Genomic DNA, 23940 nt, shown 5'->3' with positions numbered 1-23940 from the left:
AAAAGTTTACCAATTAAGAAAAGTATAACTTTGTAGATGCTGTTTTATCAACAATGAAATATCTGGAAGAAATTATGTCTATTGCATAGTGCATTTCTTGCAACACAGCCATGACACATGCACAGATTTTATGTGTTCTCATTGTATAACTTCTGTGCCTTCCAGCCCTTACCTAGAGTTTCACCTCCAGCTATAGGTGCCTCTAACAAGGGTCCTGGAAGGATCGTGAGCAGAGTCCAATTAGATAGTCCTGGTTGGATCTCGTTTCACCTTCTGGAGAAGGTCTCCCCAGAAATCAAGTCACTGTCCCCCACTGCCCCTTACTGGTTGCCCCAGCAACAGGGGTTAGTTAAACACATTACAGTGGTTGCCCAGTGTTTCAGCCCAGTTCCAGTTGGCTTATCTGCAGTGGAGTGAAAATTTCCCATTCTTTAACTATGCACGTAACATCCAACGTCATGTATTCATTCTATACTTTTAGAGGCAAATCTCTCTTGAGGAGAAAAACTGGAAGAAGGCTGGCTGTTTTATTCTTTTACCCATGAGTCAGTTTTTCTTGAGATGCTCAATCACAGCTGCTTGTCTGTAGCAGTCAACCACTTAACACTGTTATTACTCCGTCATGCAGCATTTTGACAGAACATTACCGAGACTCCTAGCTCTCTTCTGGAGACATTATGATATGAATAATGTTCCTGTGTATGTTTCAGCTCTGACACATTACCGCATTAAGCATGAAGCGATACACAGTGAGCGGCCACCCATCTGAGGAGTGTATTTTATCCAACATGCCTCTGAATGTATTTTTAGAACAGATAACAAATGCAGCCTTGTCACAGAGATAAAATGGGCTTTAATATTCGGGATGGGGCGTCTGCTGTTTGCTCTTCCTTATTACTTCCAGTTGTTGGATCCTGGTGCTGAGAAAAGCAAAGGGTGGTCTGCCCTCTGTCGTGACTCATTTAAATGCTGTGAATGACTTTCTCTCATTCATTTCTGCTTTTCTCACTCCCATCTCATCACTTCCTCATTTTTGATTTGCTGGACTCATTATTTTCTCTTTCAACCTCCTCTGCCTTTCATTCTTTGGACCTACATTTGTATTTTTGTTCTGTTCTATGCCACCTCTGACATCTCTTTCAGCTGCTTAGTCCTTTTTGATCTGTTTTGTGACTTTTTACCCTCATTGTTATTTAAAAAAAATAATAAAATTCGCCATGCTCTCCTTCACCTGACACTGTCGCTTGCATCATATGCCCTTTGGGATTTCTTAGTGATAAACAGAGTACTGAAAATAGGCTTGTGGTGTACTATATTGTGCGTGAATTGATGAAGTTGTACGACAAAAGTATTCTGCGTTTGTGTAATGAAGCATGCTAATGAAACATGTTCTCGGAGATTCTACAGATCTCAGTGTCTGTCAAAAAATTTCCACTCAGCACCAAGGTCAAACAGAGGCCAAGTGAGACTTTGTGGATTTGAGGGAAGAGAAAGTAGAATTATTGCATTGTGGTCCAACAGTAATTTGATGATTAATACATGACATGGCAAGTTGTGAATGATGTGTTTTAAAGGGTAATTATGTTACTTTTCTAGGAGGGTCTGCCACCTTTCTAATCACTCCTAGAATCTTCCACAATATAACATTAAACTTATCTATCTTCCTGGAGACATGCTACCATGTTACAGGTCAGATCTGTGGAGAGGTGACCCAGTAAGAGTGCTTGTTTTTCAGGATGTAATTGACTAAAGGCAGAATAGATCGCCATAGTGTGTGGAACCACCATCACGTGGTGTACCATCTGAAAAGTTACATAGTATATCTTTATAAGACCTTGCTAAAAATCATATTGCCATGTCTTACACTATCACCAAATAAATAGAATAATAGTCACCTGTTTATCTTTAAAAAAAAAAACAGTCTCTCAAGGTCACATTCAGCTTTGTTCAAGATATTGGAACCGGTCTGGTGCCCCCTGTTGTTTGACTTGAGTAGGTGGGCGACAGCGTGCACAGTCTCTTGTCCCAGTTCGTCCTCGAGTTTAATGTCTGCTCATCTGCATTGTCCTACCTGCAGCAATAGAGCAACCAGGTTCAGTATTCATCTGCAGCATCATACAACCCCTCGAACAAGGTCGCTTTCCCAAAATACAGGTCCATTTTTAGAGGTTTTATGGTGCAATTAACAAAAGAAGTGTGCCGAAAGCTCATGCACCTGTAGCACTGGAATAACACATGTTTATTTCAACAGCAATAAACAACAATAGGAGTGTCTCTAATGTGAGAGCTGACTGAAAGCAAAACTCAATTCATAAAAACATTTCATTTAAAGGTCCTCTATGGAACTTTTCTAGACTCCACCACCTGCTGTCTCCATGAAAATGTTATTGGTTTATCACACATATTTCACAGTTTGGCATTAAAGTTTTCTATTTCAATTCAGACAAGGTGACACTATGAAGCCAAGTTACAAGTTAGATCTGTGGATAGGCAACTTCATTCACTGTAAGAATGTCTGCTTTAAATATCTTTAGAGATAAAAACATTTCTCTCATAAAGTGGAATTGCTAGGCAGAATAGTGCAACTTTAAAGATCATATAAAAGCTATTTATTTGCGTAATCCTAATCAAAATGTGCAATACAATTATCCAACTGAATGAATAAAAACATCTCTGAATTGACAGTAATTTGGTGTATAATGTTCATGTTAGATAATGAAAGACCTTGAGTTGTTTGGCAGTTATTTGATTTAAAAATGTATGACTATGTTTTTTTATGCACTGAGGCTGTGCCTCACTTAGAATAAAGCCATGTTTGACTTGCTTACACAAGCTTTTATTCGAGCCACTGTGTCAACATAAACCCATTTTATCCTCCATCATAAACCCTGAAAGCCTCCATTACTTTACCTGAACAGTCTCAAAGTGGGACAGTAAAACAGGCCACAGGCTGTGGGTCAGTGGGAAGAATACACTGCTCCCTACTGTGCCATAACCATACCAGGTGTCTGCATTCTTACACACAAATAGACCACCACTCAGCCACCATAATGTCATGCACCTCTTCATTAACCCATCCCTAATTTGGTCCAAAGTGAGTTGAAACTTATTCAGAGGGCAACATACTATGTGCCCTCTCCTGTGTTTGTGGCACCCAGTGATTGATGATGATGGCCAATACCCCTGTCTGTGCTGACGGCTAGAGGTTGATGAAAGAAATAAAACTAGGACAACATGAACCCAAGTGTAAAGAATAAAACATTGTAAGACAGTTTTAGGGCTACTGGATTGTTACTAGAATCTTAACGCCATCTGACCATGGGCTGGCAGTGTATGCGTGGCTCTCATCAGATAAAACACTTAAATAATTACAGTCTTATCTGCTGTGGGGTGGATCTCATTATGAGCACATTAGAGAGGGGGAGTTGTTGTTCACACACATCAGTGTCTATGGTTTGTCCACTGTGCCCAAAGGTGACACTGAACATGTTTGTCCAATTAGATGATCAAAATTACTGCTATAGACTCAAATTCTCTGTTGCCAGAGTTTGATATTATATGGTTCTTTGTGTTTCAATGTGACTCCAAAGTAACTACATCTGAACAAAGAACTACAAGGTTTTACTGTAGTACTACTGCACAATACAGAAAGTTGTTGATACTCCATCATACAACACCCGGGTTTGTGTGAGGGGGGTTCACAACATTCTATTCATGAGCTTCAGCTTGTTTACAGGTGCCATATTAACATTCACCATTCAAGATGATTATCAAACCGGGCACCTGCAGCCAAGCATTCATCACACTGAGCACTCATGAGGCATGGCCTGTCCATATATTGAGTGAGAAAATGTGTATGTGTCCTCTATATGCAGGATAAAGCACTAGCAACCCAGGTTTAATTGTGATTGTAGCTCATTTTTAAACCACTAGGTGCATGCACATATACCTTCCCTTTAACTGTATTAACATTATAACACAAAGGTTTGCATTCAGGGCAGCACCTCTCTGGGCCTTCTCTTCTGTCTGTCTGTTCGTCACTGTGTATTTTTCTGCCTCTTTCTGCTGTTGTGAGCCTTGCTTCAGTTCTCTGTCTCCTCTGTTCTGCTCTGGGGCTCTGAGGCTACAGTGTGTCAGCTCCACTCAGGCATACCCTTATATTTCTCAGGATTTCTGTGTGTGTGAGTGTGTATTATTCTCTCCAGTCAATATTAGAGATAGCATTCAAGCCGGCCCAGTGGCATTACTGTTTATCTAATCAACAACCAAGCACATTGAACTGGTGTCCCTATGAGAAGTCCTTGTCTGACATACAAATCAATGGTAACAGTTGAGTTACACAATTACATAACTAAAATAACAATATAGCCAAGAAATATAAACAAAAATATAATGTCTGAAGCAAAAAACCCCAAAGCATATCAATCTCTACTCGTGAGTAGAGTATTACACTGTGTTACTGTTTGTGTTACAGTTCAATAGGCTAATCTTCTATTGTTTTCTTTGCCTCTCCAGACCATGCTGACTGCCATCTCCATGAGTGCCATTGCAACCAATGGAGTTGTGCCAGGTGGGTGAGCAGACGCTGGCACCACACAGTCTTCTTCTCTGTTTGAGCTTCAGATTCCTTCGTTACACTGTCTGTATTTGGCATCATATACTTAACCCAGCCCAGATTTAGCTTGGGATTGTTCACACGACATAAGATTTACATAAAGTAGGAATGTCAAACATTTATTTCTGTTCTACAGAATACATTTTAAACCATTAAAAACTATGGTGACAGAAGGCTTCTAGAATATTTACAAATAGTTTGTATTGTAAGTCTGTTTTGCTATTTTGTCCTAATGCACCCCCTATGATATGATAAAGCATGTTTTGCATGTGTTGTCCAGATAAGTATTACAATTATCAAAATTATTTTAATAGTCGATTAGTCACAGTTATGCTAATTAATCATTGCTGCCCTAACACAAAGTTACACCTCCTTGTGTTGTGTAACATACTATATGGTTAATTTTGGTGGTTTATGTATTATGGGTTACTGAACATCCTACTGAGTAGAAATTATAGGCTTGTGCAAAAGGGTGGTATTGTATGCCCATTAAAAAGATTGTGCACAGCCACTGACTGTACTATTTCTCCATACAGTGTTTCCCAAATAGGAATAGGTGGACCTTATCTACTTGGAATGATTTGGGATTTTAAAGAAGAGATTAAACTGACAACAATGTCATAAAACAAGTATATAATGGCAATAACTCATCAGATATTTCTTAACAAAACAGGGGTACCTAGAGTGTGAGACAAAGCTTAGGGGGTACTCAAGACAAAAAAGAGAGAATCATCTACTGTTAAAAGTTAATTCCCAATTAGAAGAATAGTTATCAATTCAAAATGATATATGATGAAAAACTATGATAGCCACAGTGGAGTGTTATAAGTCTCATCGTAAGACCCAGTTTTATTTTTTAGCTTTTTACACCGCATGAATTCTGTGGTCTTCTGTGTCTTATATTTATAATATATTTTTTTTCATTTTATAGCTTTTTATCTATTTAATTCTTTTTAGTAATGCTTTTATTAATTGATTTTTATTATTTTTTAAATACATTTTATTATAATTTTTGTATGTATTGTTTCTATTAATTCCTTTTGTCTGGATCTTATTTTATTTAATTTTTTTTTACTTTTTAGAGTTAAATGTTTTACATTGCTGTGTGAAGCCCTTTGGAAACTATCTTGTTTATAAAATGTGTTATACAAATAAATCTGGATTGGATTGGAACTCCCTGATTAAGACATTGATTAAAGGTTGTATAGAGGATTTTCCAAGGAACGAGAAATCCAGCGACTGTTTGTCCTTTTTCAAATGTTGCGCATGCTCCCTAACCCTAACGCCTCCTCCCTCCTCCACCTTACGCCAGAAACAGGTTTGATTACAGCCGGTGCGCTGCACATGACTTGTAAACAACTAACTACAGTGTTGGTTAGGCAAGACGGAGAAGTGAGGAGCGGGGGGAGGGGGTGCACGGATATTTTGTGCGCGGAGAAGAAGTGAGGAGCAGGGAGAAGAACGGAACGGGGAGAGGAGAGGGGAGCGGTGCGCGGAGATTCCGTGCACCGAGAAGAAGTGAGGAGCAGGGAGAAGAGCAGATCGGGCAGCGGGGAGAGGAGCAGGAAGGGGTGCAGAGAGGGGTGCACGGAGATTCCGTGCGAATGAACTAGCTACAACACGCAGCAGCAAGCGGACTCTTTCTTTGCCTTGAAAATTACGTTTTCAGACATAGGATATCGCATCCGTGTCTTGAAAAACGTTTGTCTAGCTCTTGGAAATAAAGTACATTTTCATAATAAGCAGAAGTTTCCTGTCCAGAAGTCATTTGTGGACCAGTGCGTCAGTCTTTAGACCCTTCGTCTGCTTCAGTTGCGCCATCACTGGAATGAATCTCCAAGAATCACTTTAGTTTGGCTTTGCTGCTTTTCCCCTTGTCTTCTTCTTTCAGCGACCTCAAAAATGGACTTTCTTTTGCTGCTAACTGTTCCTGGATTCTTGTCTGCCATTGCAACAAACTTTGTGCTAACTGCGAGGAATATATATATATTGACATAGGTCAAAAAAGCCGCTAAGAACTGTTGCGTTGGTGGAGTAAACAGCGTTTGTGCGTCTGTGGACTGCGTGAAAGGCGTACTTAAACCACATAATGGCAGCACGCAGGCAAGTCAGTTACGCTAGAAACGTAGGGAGTTTGATTGACAGCCTGTCAGCTAACAGATAACGAGGCAGTGTCGTTATCTATTGGCAAATGTTTAGCCCCACCACGTCCAGAGTTGATGAATTTTTATTCTCTTTTTTTTAATCATAATTACAAGGCTACTGCATCTCTATAATCTATCATTGACAATTTGAAACAAACTAAAAAATCCTCCATACAACCTTTAATTAATACATATGGGACAGATTATTTCCAAAACCACAAGTTTTTTACCATGCCAGACCAGAAACACAGCACACTTTTGGAAATACAATGCTTTACTTTGCTTTCGATCACCATCACAGTTTAACCAACTCTAGAGTACTACACTGTGCTGACATCCTGTTTGTTGTGTTTGTGTAGCGGGAGGCTCGTACTACATGATCTCGCGCTCGCTGGGCCCAGAGTTCGGAGGAGCAGTGGGGATCTGTTTCTATCTGGGGACCACATATGCTGGTGCCATGTACATCCTGGGAGCCATCGAGCTGCTCTTGGTGAGAGACACTCTGATCTTCACAGGAAAAAGCCCACCTGGATTCAGATCAATGGAGTAGCCCCATGGTCCCAAGTCCTACTCTCCAAAGTAGCCAACGTATAGCCACTGAACATTTTACAGTAATTTTATAATCCCAAAATGCTGCACTTATCTTATGTAAAGATATTGGGTTGGCATTATTAACACACAAAATCGCTTCATGGTACGTGGTCATTGGGTATTAGCTACAGACAAAATGTCTTTATAAAGCTTTAAGGCAACTAAGTATTTGATTGGTTAATGTAACGATTATTCTCTTGATTGATTGATCAGTTGTTTAGATTGCGAAAGGCCTGTAAAAACGTTACATTTACATATTACCTTTGTTATTCTTGATCTGTCTGAGTCATAAAACCTCTTATCTCAGCTTATGGCATGTTTTGGAACCAGATGATTACTGAAATAATTGACAACTACTTTAATAATTGATTAATTGCTATTAATCAGCAGCCCTACAAGGCTTTTATGCATAGTAGTCTTGAGGGACACTATTCTACTTAAAATAAAAGAGTACCTTTTAGTACAAACCAGATATATACAAAGCTGAATAGGAAATATCTAATTTAAGATAAATAAAACTGTTAAAAATCAATATTGATGTTTAAGGTTTAGTGAACCTTGAACATAACATGTTCAAGGGACACTATTCTACTTAAAATAAAAGAGTACCTTTTAGTACAAACTAAATATATGCAAAGCTGAATAGGAAATATCAAATTTAAGATAAATAAAACTGTTAAAAATCAATATTGATGTGTAAGGTTTAGTGAACCTTGAACATAACATGTTCTAATGAGGAAAAAATTATGTTTTAAGACTAAAAATGAGGCTTTTTTAGATAAATGATGCTAAATAAGCATGGCAGATTTTGTCAGCTTTGATTTTACTATTGGCCGTGTTAGAGATGGTTCAATGAAAGTGATAAAATCAGGAGAGAGGTATCCACACAACAAAGCCAGATGTCTGCTGAGAATAGATCAGTGCAGAGTCTAAGTACAAAGAAGCTATTTTTCTGCTGTCCCTTCCCATCCATTAACTTTATTTCATAAAGTGTAACTCAGCCCAAGCCATCCCACTGTAATAGCCTGTTCTATGTTTAGCCATTATCTCTAATCATTAATGGCTTAAGTGAAGCTTGTTCTGTTTTGTACCATACACATAATGTTCTTTCATCTTATTTTTATCATTACCTCTTATTGAGACCAATTATATTTATCACTCCCATGCTCTTAATTGTACAACCCTTTTGCTTCTCCCTCACAAAACATGAATGCTGGATAATTACACTGGTACTGCATTAGTGGATGATCAAGACTTGGTCAGCAAAAACCAAGCATCGTTTGAGTTCAGTGTTGTCAAGATACACACCGTCCTCTGCTATATATCCTCTTCTGGATTCCTCTAATGGCTACCCAGAGTTTAATTCTGTCTTCTGGGTCAACGCTGGCTTAGTTTTCCATTGTAAAGAAACAATCCCAGAAGAATAGTGAGGAGCAGATCTGGTGAAGGCTCATTTGAATATGTTTCATCTTTCCACCCAAGAACACAAGCCCAAGCTGCTATTTTAGGAAGCGAGAATTGTTTGCGGTGATTTGTTTGCCTAGTGATATGCCTCTTTTTAGCATCCCATTAGCCTGCCCAGCCACAACATAGACACCACTGTCCACTGGTGCTTGTCAATAATTGTTGCTACGTAGTCATTATCATGCTGATCATTAAAAGGCAGAAACTCCCATGGTTATGTAACAGGCCGTGAATCATCTGAAACGATGACAGATTCTGATGGGCTAATTAGGGCTTTCCCGTTTTATATGTGGTAGGAATATTCTTAGCGTTAGCCATAGTAGAAGTGAGAGATTGGCACCTCATTAAAAATATTATTACCATGCTTGAGTTCTTTAATTAACATGAATTTAAATAGCATTCAGTAGGCTGTATGCTGCTCCGCTGGAGAACTGCTAATGTCATATTCTCGTATTGTACATGAAAATACCTTTTGGCAAAGTTTTCCAAGCAGGATAAATCCAGCAGGTAACAAAATCAAACAGTTATCACAGAAATATTTAAGTTTACAAATTACAAGACCAATCGGGAAAGTATTCTGTGAACAAAATGTTAATCAAGTAATTTGATAATCCCATAAATTTTACATACATACTTCCATTTGTACAAGTGTTTTTCCATTAACATGAAAGTCTGATATAGGATATGGCAAATAAAATATACAGTAAAAATACAGATACTTTCAGTACCAAATAGTGCAGTGAGACTGAGGTCAGTTGTTGCATCCGTTTTGATCCTGCTGATGTTCTCTTGTCCCTCTCAGAACAGAATCTATTAAAAAAACTATGCGCTAGAGAAACAGCTTTGTGGCCCAAAGCTGCCAGTTCTTATCCCTAGGTACAATCCAACATGTGACAAGGAATGGGCAATCTTCAACTCCCAAAACAACCTCAAGTCGCCCTTGAGCAACGATAAAACTATACCAAACTTTTATGAGAACAATGTAAAAAGTAGTTCCCCACCAGGGTGACTAGAGTGGATAAAGTTAATCTTATAATTTACCTAAGTAGATTTACTGTAAATTTACAATTTTTAATATCAATCATAACATGTACACTAATTGGAATAGCAGGTCACTACATATCAAAAGCCAGAACGCTGTGAAAAAGCTGTTCATAGCAACCAAAAGAGGACATCTCACCTCCCTCCACCTAACTCCATGATCCATTTGACCATTACAGATCTACATAGTGCCAAAAGCTGCCATCTTCCCCTTGGAGGGTCTGGAGGGGCCAGAGGCGGAAGCGGCCTTGCTCAACAACATGCGAGTGTATGGGACCATCCTTTTGACCTCCATGGCCACTGTAGTGTTTGTTGGGGTGAAGTACGTCAACAAGCTGGCCTTGGTGTTCTTGGCTTGCGTCATTCTCTCCATCCTGGCTGTGTACGCTGGAGTCATCAAGACAGCCATTGAACCACCAGTATTCCCGTAAGTGCACTCACAAAATGTCGATGAAATGTTACAAACAAGACAACAGGCAAGATGTCTGTGACCTGGTCGCTGTGAAGGTTATGTGTAACTTTGCAATAGAGCTCAGGATTGCGTTGTGTAGCCTAATTTTAAACCAATGGAGATTTTAAGATGTTAAGTAGTAAGCTTGGCATTCATTCAAAAGTATTCTGACTATACTATGAGATAAATGTATTTACAAGCACTGACTTACCGTGTGGTTCTATTGATATTTGTTTTAAATAGTTTATGTTTATGGGCATTTCAAACATGACGCATTTAGCTAGTACTTTTTTTTTTTTTTTTTTTTTCAATTTAGTCAAAATTGTGCATCTAATTTCTGATCTGCTGTTGGTATGTGTGAGGACCAAATGCTGTAGCTGTCATTTAATTAAATCTCAAATTTAGAAATAAAAGTATTTCTCAAAGTAATGAATTGTTACTCCAAAGTTATTAACATAATAAAACATCATGTGACTGCTTAATGCAGAGTGTGTCTGCTGGGGAACCGCACCCTGATGTGGAAAAGCTTCGACGTGTGTGCTAAGACTGTAGAGACGGCCAATGGGACGGTGACCACGCAGCTCTGGCAGATGTTCTGTGACTCTCCCTTACTGAACGCCACCTGCGACAAGTACTTCGCCGCCAACAACATCACTCAGATCCAAGGCATCCCTGGGGTCACCAGCGGCATTCTGTCAGGTCAGTTTACTTTCAAATCTATGGTAAAACTTGTTATTTTTTTACCAGGAGGTGAGGGAAGTGCTGAAATCTGTACATAATGCCTAGCACTTCAAATAACTTTAGACAATGGTATGTCTTATTTTATAACTCGAAAAAGTGTATAGGAAAAGTCTGACAATTTTTGCACTCTTTTTCTAACATCAAAGTTTGATAGTAGCTAGAGGTCTGGGCAAATTGTATTCATGGATTCCAACTTCCTGTTGTATACTTTGTCTCATTTAGAGAACATTTTTACATTCAAAAGATAAAGTATTTTGTTTAGAATGTTCAAACCCATGCACTGAATTTAAAAACTTGAAGGAGTCCCTCCTAGAGATGGTGAGGGAGATGGTCACATGTAAAATTGCATAACGTAATTAAAGAATAGATGCACTTGGATACAAAATTATTCAGGTGAAAGTTGACATTTGTTGAATTTAAAAGCAAAGATTATTAATTTATTTAATATTAGTGACCATTATAATGTTAAAAATATTATTCTAAAAACTTTACTCTGCTGGCCCCAAAACATTTAATGACCGACATTTATGCATTAGAATCCAAATTTTAAATGTAATGTTATTCTATTACCTATTTTCTATTCTATTGACATAGATGTATGCAACTGGTCATTTATATTCCTTCTGTATATAATTAATTTCAGAGAACCTGTTGCCCATCTACTATGAGAAGGGGGACCTGATTGCTCGGGATAACATGGAGTCAGTGGAAGATGCGGATGACCCCCTGACTAGCTCAAACCGCTACGTGCTGGCAGACATCACAAGCTTCTTCACACTGTTGGTGGGCATCTACTTCCCCTCTGTGACAGGTACAACTCTAATTCTCCTCACATATGCACAGCAGTGTCTTTGATTTTGCCCATTGATTCAGGCTGATTTGCTCTGTTGATATAACCTGACCTGTCACTGTGCAGGCATCATGGCCGGCTCTAACCGCTCCGGAGACCTGCGTGACGCCCAGAAGTCCATTCCCATTGGGACCATTGCCGCCATTACCACCACCTCTACTGTCTGTATCCTCTCACTACTGCCCCCTGCAGGAATATAGGACACAAAGTAATTATTGTCAACCCAACAGAAGTGTGCTGAAGCCTGTATAAGTTGAGGTTTAAGAATGAGATAAATGTGAAAAGACGGTACAGTTTTATTTAGTTATTTTGCAGCTATTTTTGAGTTTTATTTTTCTTATAAACATTGTACTCGATATTCAGTTTTGCATATCTTCAAACTAGCATTCTTGATACATTACTTAAGAGTCATTGTTGCAATGTCACATCCCCAATTTTTGCTTAAAGGTGCATTTCACAACTTTTCTGGTGGATGGTCCGCCACCTGCTTGTCTCCAAGGAAGTGTTATTGCTTTGCCTGGAATGTTCCATGTTATGACTTAAAACATTTCCATTGAGCATTTGTTCATTATTGGTGTTTATTGCTCAAAAATACTTTAACTGCTCCTGTGAATAGGGTCAACTCTCCACAGATCTGAATTGTAATTGTTTGTCTCCCTTGTGATAGGTTTAATCTATACTTTGAAACATTGTAGACAAACAATAAAATTTCCATGGTGACATCAGGCGGTGGAACTTCCACTAGAAATGTTACACATTACCCTTTTAATTAAACCTCAGCTATGATACTTTAAACATACAATTTTATTTGTTTTTAGTACATTCATGTACAAGTTAGAAAAAAATCAGATAGTCTTTGTAGAATCTTGAGTGCAGTTGCAGATGAACATTGCAGTAATTTGCTTGTCTATAAAAAAGACACTCTGATTGGGTTGCTAGGAATATCATAATTAAAGGTTAGCATGTTGTGAAATGTGAAAATCCATACCATAATACTAGTCTGAATATGATCAGGATAAATTATGTGAGAAATGAAATCTTAGGTAGGTTAAGTCTCAATCATGGCCTAAATACGTACATCTTTTTAGTCCAAGGGTATTCTGTTCTCCTGGTGGTTTACGTTCTGAAAATACAAAGATAAACAGCCACAAACCTTATCCTAATTCATCATCTCAAATATAATATGATACATTTTCTTTAAGTGTATGTGACTACATGTGTCTCTTACACTAGCAACCATTTTAGATGTCATCAATGTTTCTCACTGTAATCAGATTGAAGACAGTTCCAATTTGATTAAGACTTCTAATCGCATCAATGGGCTGCCTATGCGACGGCAAGTTAATAAAGCATTGCCATATTTGTCGCAGTGTCATTGAACTCTGCTGTATTATTCTAAATACAATTTACTGAGCTGTTTCTCCATCACTATAAATAATTATGTTTTGCTGGTTCATTTTCAAAAGGGGAAGTCTACACTTACAATCATCTATATGTTTAGTTTACAAGCATATATTTTTTGTGTATTCCTCCCTCAAACTAGGATAAATGAGGATGGTTGGGCATTGAAGGACATTCAGAGTAAAACATATGGCAAATAAATATTGACCTAAATATATTTCACATAGTTTAAATTCATATGTTTCTTAACTAACACTTCCCAGACATGTCCAGTGTGGTCCTCTTCGGTGCTTGCATCGAGGGTGTGGTCCTTAGGGACAAGTAAGTAGCTGTCTTTTATTTATTTTTATAATCTTGAATCTGATGATTTTTCTTGAACATGTTGTTGTTGCCTGTGCTTTAGGTTTGGTGAGGGGGTGCATGGGAACTTGGTGATTGGTACGTTGGCTTGGCCCTCTCCATGGGTCATTGTGATTGGCTCGTTTTTCTCGACATGTGGGGCGGGGCTTCAGAGTTTGACAGGAGCTCCGCGTCTGCTTCAGGCCATCGCAAAGGACGGGATTGTGCCTGCTCTGAGGGTTTGTCTAATAATTGACTAATTGTATTATGTAAGACATTATATTATATATAAGTTATATAAGGCATGTTTTCAATCAAACCACTTTTGCCAGTAATCTGAATGCTGTCTTATTTCTCATTATTGAAGTTTCGCTGATATACAAATAGTGAGGCTTTTCATAAAACATGCCAAACTACAAGATTTTTTGCATGGAGCACTTCTCTCACATTCTGCTAATACTTAATACTCATATGATACTATTATACATAAACACAACTAGTAGAATGTAGTCACCAGAAGATAAACATGAAAGAAATGCTAGATAAAATGGTCCAAACACTGAATGAACTGAAAATAATTGCATATAATCCCAATCTTAGTCCAGTAGTCTCAAACCAAAGGAAGCATAAGTAATTGTTAATGCCTTGTTTGAAGTATTGTTTGTATGGTTATTGCAGATCTTTGGGCACGGGAAGGCCAATGGTGAGCCCACATGGTCGCTGCTGCTGACAGCTTGTATTTGTGAGAGTGGCATCCTCATCGCCTCCCTGGACTCGGTGGCTCCCATTCTCTCCATGTGAGCACCCAAACATGCTCATTATTTCTCCTCCATCTTTCCCTCCCCGCAGTGGCAGATATCAGAGCAGCCAGCCCCCTGCCACTTCTGAAACAATGCAAATGCCAAGTTTTAAAGACTCAAGATTTAACTCGTCATAGGAAAGGCCAGTGGGCTGATTTGCTCTGCCAATACTTATAAATATCAGCAGCTATGACAAACTCTATTGAGACAAAAGATCAGATTTGAATTTGCAGTGATTCAAAAGGCATTTATTTCCAAATTGAAAAAATAACTAAATTATACAACATACCAAAAAATATGATCAACTCCCAATAAAATAAACCGTTACAAATAACAAAGTAAACATGGAAAGCAGATACATTTGTGCTTATGGAGATAGAAGTAACAGCAAGATCTAATTTTTGATACCATGCCTGTTCCCTTTAGGTTCTTCCTGATGTGCTACATGTTTGTGAACCTGGCCTGTGCCCTCCAGACCCTGCTGAGGACACCCAACTGGAGACCTCGCTTCAAATTCTACCACTGGTCAGTGCCGTGACCCTACAGTTGTAGAGATATCATGATATTAAATGTCAATGTTACAGTTATCAGAATAAAAGAAAAAGTTTTATGATGATTATCTTATATTGACATCATGACCAAAGTACAGTGAAATCCTTAATGCACTTTCAACTGATTAACATTACTTTAGTATGTGACTAACTTTATGAAATTTTATGCCAGGTTTTAAAAAAAGCACACACACACTTTTCATTCAGGTTCATTCTTGGTGTATTCATGAGTTTCAGTTTTTTCTTCATAAGTGACATTTTGAGGAGTTATGACCATACAAAAGACATAATATAAACTGATCATTTCTGTGACAACATTCCTACATTTTCATCATTCTAAAACCCATAGGTAGATGTAATCAACTTATTTATACTTTCTTAATTACATCTATTGAATAACCAATGAATTATTATATCCCTTGATAGTACTTGTAGTTAAGTTAAACTGTCCGGTCTGGTCTTACACAGGGCTCTGTCCTTTTTGGGAATGAGTTTGTGCCTCACTTTGATGTTCCTCTGTTCCTGGTACTACGCCATCGTCGCCATGGTGATTGCCGGCTCTATCTACAAGTATATCGAGTTTGCAGGGTGAGTGGAGCGCAACCCCTGAAGAGATTGGATTCGCTCAGTGCCTTTAGTATTAGCTGGCTCCTGTGTGTGCGTCCGTGAGTGTGTCCAGGTGCTCTAAAAGTTTTTCACTTTCAATTTTGTTGGAGGAAATGTAACATTTTAGGCTTATAGATCAACATGAACCAGCATTAGGTATCACAGAAGGGTTAATCATTTTACTAAAGGCTCAAATGAGTGGCATTTTTAACTTATTGACATAAAGTAAATAAATAAATAAATTGATAATTTGGTAATTTGATGGGAGGTTAAATGTCTATCCTCATCCTCAAAGCCCATGTTTTAACTTGGGCAGGATTTTTCTTTATAGTCTGTGTTAACTATTGGAAATTATTTGCTTCTCAGTGTGAACAAGTCATTGTTCTGTAATAACATTTATATATATATATATATATATATATATATATATATATATATATATATATATATATATATATGTGTGTTATTTTTTTTACAGGGCAGAGAAAGAGTGGGGTGATGGAATCCGTGGTCTCTCTCTGAGCGCTGCACGTTATGCTCTGATGCGGCTGGAAGAAGGCCCACCACACACAAAGAACTGGAGGTATCATAATGTCAAATTCACATGCCTGTATGTTTTGTTAATGCTTTTCCATTTCTGTAATTGCCACCATCAATGATCAGATTCATATTAACACATCAACATTTTTGTTATTTTGTTCTGTCTCTCTTTCCCAACTAGTACTTTTACTTGGGCCGCTCAGCCATTTCTTTTCTGGCGCCTTAATTTGACTCTTCATTCTGCCTCATTTACTCCCTTTCCAATCTCCTGCCCTCTATTTTCACTCTCCCCTCCCCGTTCTCCTCTCTTCTCATCAGGCCTCAGCTGCTGGTCCTGGTCAGTACAGATGCTGAGCAGAACATTGAGCAGCCGCGCCTGCTCTCGCTCACTAACCAGCTGAAGGCGGGCAAAGGCCTGACTATCGTGGGCACAGCTCTGGAGGGCACTTACCTGGAAAACCATGACCGAGCGCAGCGCGCAGAGCAGGTACTCGACTGGTCTTCTCAATACTAGGAAATAGTAGTGTGATTAGGGAGTTACATTATTAGGACATAAAATAAGAGCAATAAACACATTATGCATCAACCAAGGCTCTGCAAACTTTGGTCGTCTGACTTTTTCTGAGTCAGGGTGGTAAATCTATTTCATTCAATCATTTTTTTTTTTTTTTCTGTTTTTCTGAGGTATTGAGTGGTCATTCATTCAGGCTTATAAAGGTGAATGTATGAATACATTCTGGAAAAACAAGGACAAATGGCTTGTGTATTGACTAATCTTGAGGGAATCCAGGTTGTCTATCATTCTGTCTGACATATTTCCTTCCTTGTCTTTTGTAAGGCACTGCGTAAACTGATGGAGACAGAGAAGGTGAAGGGCTTCAGTCAGGTGACTGTCTCATCAAACCTGCGTGATGCAACGTCCCACCTGCTCCAGGCCAGTGGGCTGGGAGGGCTCAAACACAATGCTGTGCTGGTGTCCTGGCCACGCAACTGGAAACAGGGAGACGAGCACCAGCACTGGAGGAACTTTATTGGTTAGTTACTACAGGGTTAGACCAGTAAAATAAAATAAAAAATACTTTTGTTTTTATATGATATAGATATATTTTTGGTTAATTTGTAAACCTTAACTCTACAGAGCTTGTCAGAGAAACCACAGCTGCTCACTTGGCTCTGCTCGTGCCTAAGAACATCTCGGCCTTCCCATCCAATGGAGAGCGCTTCACTGAGGGTCACATCGACGTGTGGTGGATCGTCCATGATGGAGGCATGCTCATGCTGCTGCCTTTCCTCCTGCGCCAGCACAAGGTACAATTATGACAAGACTGTAAAACTAAAAGTATTAGAGCAAATCACACATAGTCATTTTCTATACATTAAATGCAGGGCATATGCATATATCCAACCATATGATCTGTGAATACATGATGTTTGTGTCTTAGGTTTGGAGGAAGTGCAAGATGCGCATCTTCACTGTGGCTCAGATGGATGACAACAGCATACAGATGAAGAAGGACCTAACCACATTCCTCTATCACCTTCGTATTGACGCCATGGTGGAAGTGGTGGAAATGGTAAGCTTTTGAATAGGTTTAATGCTGCACTAATGCACACTGCACATTGTAGATTTAGATTTCATAATGATTACATCAGAGATTCTCAAGATCAAGTGGGTTGAACTTGTACAAGGGAGGACTTTTCTAGGGCATGATGCATTTTGCAGTTTTCCCTCAATTATTCAAAATGTTATTTTTATGTTGGTGTGAATTCAGTTTTCTTAGCCTGTAACACTGTGTTTGTCGATGCAGCAAGACAGTGACATCTCAGCCTACACTTATGAGAAGACCTTGGTGATGGAGCAGCGATCACAGATGCTAAAACAGATCAACCTGACTAAGAATGAGCGTGAAAGAGAGGTACTACTACTGCTACTCCTACAGCTGCTGCTGTGTTTTCATTTCATTTGTTATGTTTATGCAGTGAACATGGCTCAGAGATGCACAAACAAACTTGACAGGACTTGAAGGCCTCACTTGGCATGCCTTAGCTGCTTTGATAGAAGATGGCATTTTAGCCCTCTGGAGATGAAGCTTTAATACAGTGCAGGGCCTGCTTTCTCATATTTACAAAACTTGTATATGGCTGCAATAAAATAAATCTTTTTCATTAAGAATTATTATTTAAAGAAGACAAAGAATGCTACATATTTCTTATTTCGTTGTGACTCATAAACCTTTTTACTCTGCCACTTGCTTTCCTCACAGATCCAGAGCATCACTGACTCATCCCGTGGGTCGATCCGTCGTAAGAACCCAGCTGCAGTCACCACTCAGCTCAGTGTGACCGAGGAACCCCCAGCTGCCAGCAAAGAGGAGAAGCCTGAGGAGGAGGTATGGGCAGGTTAAAACCCAGTGGCACATTCATGGTTTGTTGCTAAAATATTTTCACTGGAAATCAGCCAATGGGAAGGTTAATAGTGTGATAAAGTTATATGCTCAAACATGCTATCCAGTTTCAGAAGAAGCTGTTTTATGACTTGCTGCAACTTTATTCACTTGGTATAATTCCAAATTACCCATCTATCTTTGTAGAAAAATTGAGTATTATACTAAACATAACTTGTACATCCTTACTTAGTTGCCTACAAGTCATGACCTGTTACCTACCTTATGTACCCTTTATATTCTCACTTATATTTTTGACATGGATCCCTGGTGCCTTAGCTTGAAACCCAGGAATAGTGATTCTCTATGTGTGATGTCATTATATGGGTTAAAGAAGTCTGTTCATCGCTGAAGGCATCTTGGAAACCACACAAAAGAACTCTACATAAACAATACTTGTGTTTCCTCTCCTCTCTCAAACATATCCTACGTTCCCACCTCAAACCTTTACTCTAACTTGTTCCCATGTAATGTACATGTAAAACCACATCCGTCCTCCTCTCCTCCCATAGTCAAAGTCGACTTCTCCCCCTGTGTCCTCCCCTGCACAGGTGCAGCTCATCCATGACAACACCACCCCCGCCAGCCCCGCCACCCCGGCCACCCCACTCACCCCTGAGGAGGTGCAGAGTCCTGGGACGCAGGTCCAGATGACCTGGACTGAGAAGTGTGATGGAGAAGCAGCTAAACCCCCTGGCGCAGCTACACCAGAGGGCCTCAAAGACATCTTCAACATGAAGCCGTGAGTGCTTTCACATGACCAGTTAACCTTTAGCTATAATGGCTATGGGCTTTTGTTAGTGTCATATTAATGGAACATGAATACTATAGAGATGTTCAGACTGGAATATGAATACTAATTTTAATTTCAATTATTTCTAGGACTGGTAACTGTTCTGTTTACTCATTATTGTTGAATGAAACAACATGCATGCAACATGCAACTCTTTAGTCTGTAAAGTTTTATGCAAAAAAATTTACCTTTTAAATAGGGAAAAACTTAAGAAGCAAATTTCAGTTGATTGTTTTTCTTTTTTTTTTAACGTGATGAATAAATGACTCATTCTATGGACTATTAGTATCAAGACTGGGGATACAAGAGGTCAGATGTTCTTTTTTACATTGTTAACAGTCAGTTGATTTATGACCCACATGATTTGTCTATTAGCTTTATTTGCATGTGTGCAAATAAAGCTAATAGACCAGGGCGTAAGGAGTATTTATCATAAATGGGCCTATTAAAAAAGTGTTGTTACATTTCTTGTGTATAATCTTGTGTTTCTCTTCTTACCATGCTGCAGCGAATGGGAAAACCTGTAAGTACTGAAGTCCATATAAAACCCATTCTGTCCATGCACATCTCATTGAGGCCATGTGCAGAGGACAGAGTAGTTGTGTGAATGGGCATCCGAAACCACTATAAGCTCCTGATTCACAAAATGCATCAAACCATCTCACATAGTGTTGGCCTTTAATTAGCGTTAATCGATTCCACCTCCACTTTTTGTTGTCTTGCCAGGAACCAGTCCAATGTTCGACGTATGCATACAGCACTGAGGCTCAATGAAGTCATCATGAAGAAGTCAGCTGAGGCCAAGCTAGTCCTCCTCAACATGCCCGGGCCGCCCAGGAACCGGACAGGAGACGAAAACTGTATCCTTAACAGGGAAGAAATAACCAAAGCAACCAATATTCACCAGTCAGTTAGTTTACTTAATCTGGGAAACAATGCTATACTAAAAATTATAATATCTGACATTGTCTGACACAATATTTGAGATCACAAAAAGTACTATTCTTTCAACAGAAAAGTATAAAGATAAGTAGCCTAATATATAAAACGTCTCACTCACATAATTATTATAATTGACACAGACATTGGTGCTAGGTCTAAGTGTTTGAATGAAGATGCTCCTGTGTTTCTCTTCTCATGCAAGTTATATAGTAAAATATGTGTAAATATTAAAGGTACTATATTGCATAAAATCCATTAATCCATGTTATAATGTTGTTACCTTTCTAAAAACATACCTGGAGTTGTGTTTTGTTCCATTAATACATGCTTGAGTAACCCTAGTTTATTATTATTAATCACATCTTCAAGGCTCAAAATGCTCTGTTCCACCTTGTGATGTCATGTGCTGGTAGTTTTCAAAGTAACAGCTTTTGTTTTGTAGAGATTTGGAAATCAAGGGCTGAAATTATCAAAATGATTCTAGTGAAGGTGTATGAAGTTTAAAAACACAGTGGAGCACTTCCTGCATTACCACATGACATCACAAGGTGGAACAGAGTATTTTCATTTTGAGAGAACCCAGTCTAAATATGCAGGATATTGTTAAACATGTGTGAATGAAACAAAGCAAAAACCCAGGTATTTTTTGATGAGGAAACAAGAGAAAATAAGATAATACAGCCCTTTAAGTTTTTGAAGTTTGTGCTACTTTCAATCACACTCCAACTATACATTTGTCTCACTTCTGTCATTTGCTTTCAGAAAAATTGCACCACAGCCAGGCAACTAATCAAGGAAATTTTTAACCAAAACTTTTATTGTACCCTATTGTAATTAGTTACATTAATTATTAAGTATCTTTTCTATTATCAAAAATTAAACATTACTCTTATTAATATACCGGCTTGTCAAAGCCTGATCCCGTCAGATCTCAGAGGCTAAGCAAGGCCAGACCTGGTCAGTACTTGGATGGGAGGTCACTGGGAAAATCACGTGCCGCACTTCACCCACGTTGCCTAGTATGAAAGTGGTGTGAGTGATGGTGATGGTCGAAGGGGCCCATGGCACAGATTGACAGCCTCGCTTCCGTCAGTCTGCTCCAGGGCAGCTGTGGCTATAAAAGTAGCTTACCACTACCAGGTTTGGAGTGAATAATGCTCTGTAAAGCGTCTTTGAGTGTCCACAAAAGTGCTATATAAAACTGATGCATTATTATTATTATTATTTATTATTATTAAAACACAATCTGCATCTTTTAGTTACTTGCATTGCTGATAGTGATTGGTTGACATTAATGTCTACTTAACCTGCTCTTATCAGACATGGAATTCCTTGAGGTCCTCACTGAGGGTCTGAACAGGGTGCTCCTGGTCCGTGGAGGTGGCCGGGAGGTCATCACCATCTACTCCTGAAAAACCAGCCCTCCAGGACCCAGTCCCCACCCACACGTTAAGCCCCTTCTTCTCTCATCCTCTCCCTCCTTATCAGCTCCCATACTCTGCCTCTCAACATATCTTTCTATGCGCCAACCATCTCACACCTGACCCATCACCCCGCTCAGCTTTTGCACCCAACCGCATCACACTGTAGTCCATTCAGCTCCTATAACCAATGTAGGCTCTAGATCAACTTATAGATGCTACCTATATTTGTTTGTGAAGAGACTTTTTTTTTTCTTTTCGTCTATATATCTTTCTTTTTGTAACTCACACCAAGACAGCGATGGGCGGTCGTGAGATGAAGGTGTGAGCACTTACAGTATGCATGGGCACTGGTTGTTGTTATCGTTTCTGACCTCTCCAGCGCTTATCTTATTTTCTCAAAAAAATTGGATGGCATCTGCTTGGAAGATAAGGATTGGTTCCCCTGTGTAAATGGACACCTCCAATAGTCTTTAATGTGGTTATGTTTCAAGGCTAAAGACTATCCCTCATCACAACCACCAGCTTGAGAGAACAGAAGAAAGAGAACTTTGAATTCCCTGAGAATGAATGAAAAAATGAGCAGCAGCGCTAATGTCCCCACTGACCACCCCTTCAGCATGATGTCCTATTAATTGTGTGTGATCCATGTGTTCTGTTGAATGCTGTGTTTTCTTACTACTAATTTCTTAGTGGCTGTTTATTCCTGTAGCCACTGTTAGTGCCAAAAAACAACGCCGAGGCTAGCTTAGTTCATAGAGATTGACACGTACTTATACTGTGAATAGTGTGTTTTACTAGCAGAAGGCTGGTGTGACCGCAAAGTGGGGAGACAGTCGTAGGACAGCTCCCTCGAGGAAACATGACCCTCGTGTGGACCACTGTAAATAATGTACAAGCTCTGACGCGGTGTTCGGTATGAGTGTATTTTTGTGACATTATAAAAAAAATTACTTTCAGTGGAAAGAAGACACAAAATGCTGTTTTTAAAGTTAATCTATTTATTTATTTATTTGGATAGCTTCTGTCACTGACAACACACTGCACCTGCACTGTTCCTCCACTGTGCAACATGTGAAATATTGATGGTTATCATCAAGTTTAAAAACACAAAATTTTTCATTTAAAGAACAATTATGTATTCATAGTAATAACACATAGTTATATATATTATAGGAAATATATAATTTTGATTGTGACTCAAAGATGTGAAGTGGTTTTGCCAAATTTAAATGTGCCATAACTTAAAATATTTTTTGAGCCAGGCTATAAATCGAGTTCTAAAACTCTTTGGCAGGGACCTAAAATGTTAGAGTTGATCAAAATGGTCCAAGTAATGGACGATGGCGATGGTATGTAGAAAGGACAATGGCTTCTGTAGCTCAGAAACACATTCTGTCCACATGAGTGACCTCTATGCAGTAGACTCTCCAGTGAGATTTTCTATCCTCTTGACTGGTTTCAGAATTGAGTCACACTTTGCGGACAAACGACCATGGATTTCACAGAGGCATTAAGAGTGCATCTGAAATGTGCAATAGTGGAAAATCCGGACTCATGTGATCATGTTATTTATTTTTTTACACATAGCCTATATTGTATTTTGTATATGTACATTATATAAATTTTGAATCATCTCACTCTGACCAAGGACAGCTGTCACTTTAATCATTTAATTCTTGGTTTCTTTATCAGAGAAACTGTTTCTGGTCATTTGCACTTGTAGTATATAGAGATATATAAATATAATAAATACGTATATATACACAGTATATACTATATAAAAAAGCAAAACAGAATAGTTTCTAGATCTATTTAAAACAATATTCAATGTTTTAGTGTTGCTTGAATGTTGGACCATATGTTGTGAATGCTGCTAGTCTCAATATATTTCTTTGTACTGTAAATAGAGAATAAAACAACATAAAAGCTCAAGTGAAAAGGGTATAGACATACATATCAGTGGTGGTGGTTGAATAAGATAAGGCTGTACCTGTACACTGTAGGCCTAAGACTTCTGGACAGGGTTCTGTTTCAAAATACCATAACAAGTCCTCGTTGCAATATTCCTTCTGAGGGCCCACCCACTTTGTGTTTATTCCTCCTACTGAAGATCTCTTAATTACTATCTCAAATCACATAAATTATTCATACTCAAAATATTAAAAAATAATAATAATTTTACAGTATCCATCCATCTGCTGTT

The 23940-nt window shown here is 38.7% G+C and overlaps 1 protein-coding gene across 3 annotated transcripts in view; it reads left to right on the top strand.

Annotated features, from left to right (window-relative positions):
• Positions 1–22469, top strand: part of slc12a5a (solute carrier family 12 member 5a) — a 126654-nt gene extending 104185 nt beyond the window's left edge. The window contains exons 6-27 of one of the 3 annotated variants that reach the window (XM_055160463.1): positions 4516–4570; positions 7119–7249; positions 10035–10282; positions 10794–11005; positions 11691–11858; positions 11964–12062; positions 13562–13619; positions 13702–13876; positions 14316–14434; positions 14864–14962; positions 15457–15576; positions 16073–16177; positions 16453–16621; positions 16973–17168; positions 17273–17442; positions 17577–17708; positions 17943–18050; positions 18399–18524; positions 19097–19320; positions 19880–19894; positions 20098–20231; positions 21634–22469. In XM_055160463.1, the coding sequence (XP_055016438.1) occupies positions 4516–4570; positions 7119–7249; positions 10035–10282; positions 10794–11005; positions 11691–11858; positions 11964–12062; positions 13562–13619; positions 13702–13876; positions 14316–14434; positions 14864–14962; positions 15457–15576; positions 16073–16177; positions 16453–16621; positions 16973–17168; positions 17273–17442; positions 17577–17708; positions 17943–18050; positions 18399–18524; positions 19097–19320; positions 19880–19894; positions 20098–20231; positions 21634–21725 (2955 nt within the window). In that variant the 3' untranslated portion in view covers positions 21726–22469. Of the gene's footprint in view, positions 1–4515; positions 4571–7118; positions 7250–10034; positions 10283–10793; positions 11006–11690; positions 11859–11963; positions 12063–13561; positions 13620–13701; positions 13877–14315; positions 14435–14863; positions 14963–15456; positions 15577–16072; positions 16178–16452; positions 16622–16972; positions 17169–17272; positions 17443–17576; positions 17709–17942; positions 18051–18398; positions 18525–19090; positions 19321–19879; positions 19895–20097; positions 20232–21633 lie in introns of all 3 variants that reach the window. The other 2 variants (XM_055160462.1, XM_055160461.1) reach the window with 2 other exon arrangements.
• Positions 22470–23940: the final 1471 nt, after the last annotated feature.

The sequence above is a fragment of the Boleophthalmus pectinirostris genome, unplaced genomic scaffold, assembly GCF_026225935.1.
Source record: "Boleophthalmus pectinirostris isolate CB_2022bp ecotype Guang Dong unplaced genomic scaffold, ASM2622593v1 HiC_scaffold_3, whole genome shotgun sequence".
Classification (NCBI taxonomy): domain Eukaryota; kingdom Metazoa; phylum Chordata; class Actinopteri; order Gobiiformes; family Gobiidae; genus Boleophthalmus; species Boleophthalmus pectinirostris.
Note: the sequence above shows the minus strand (reverse complement) of the source record. Positions and strands in the feature narration are given on the sequence as shown.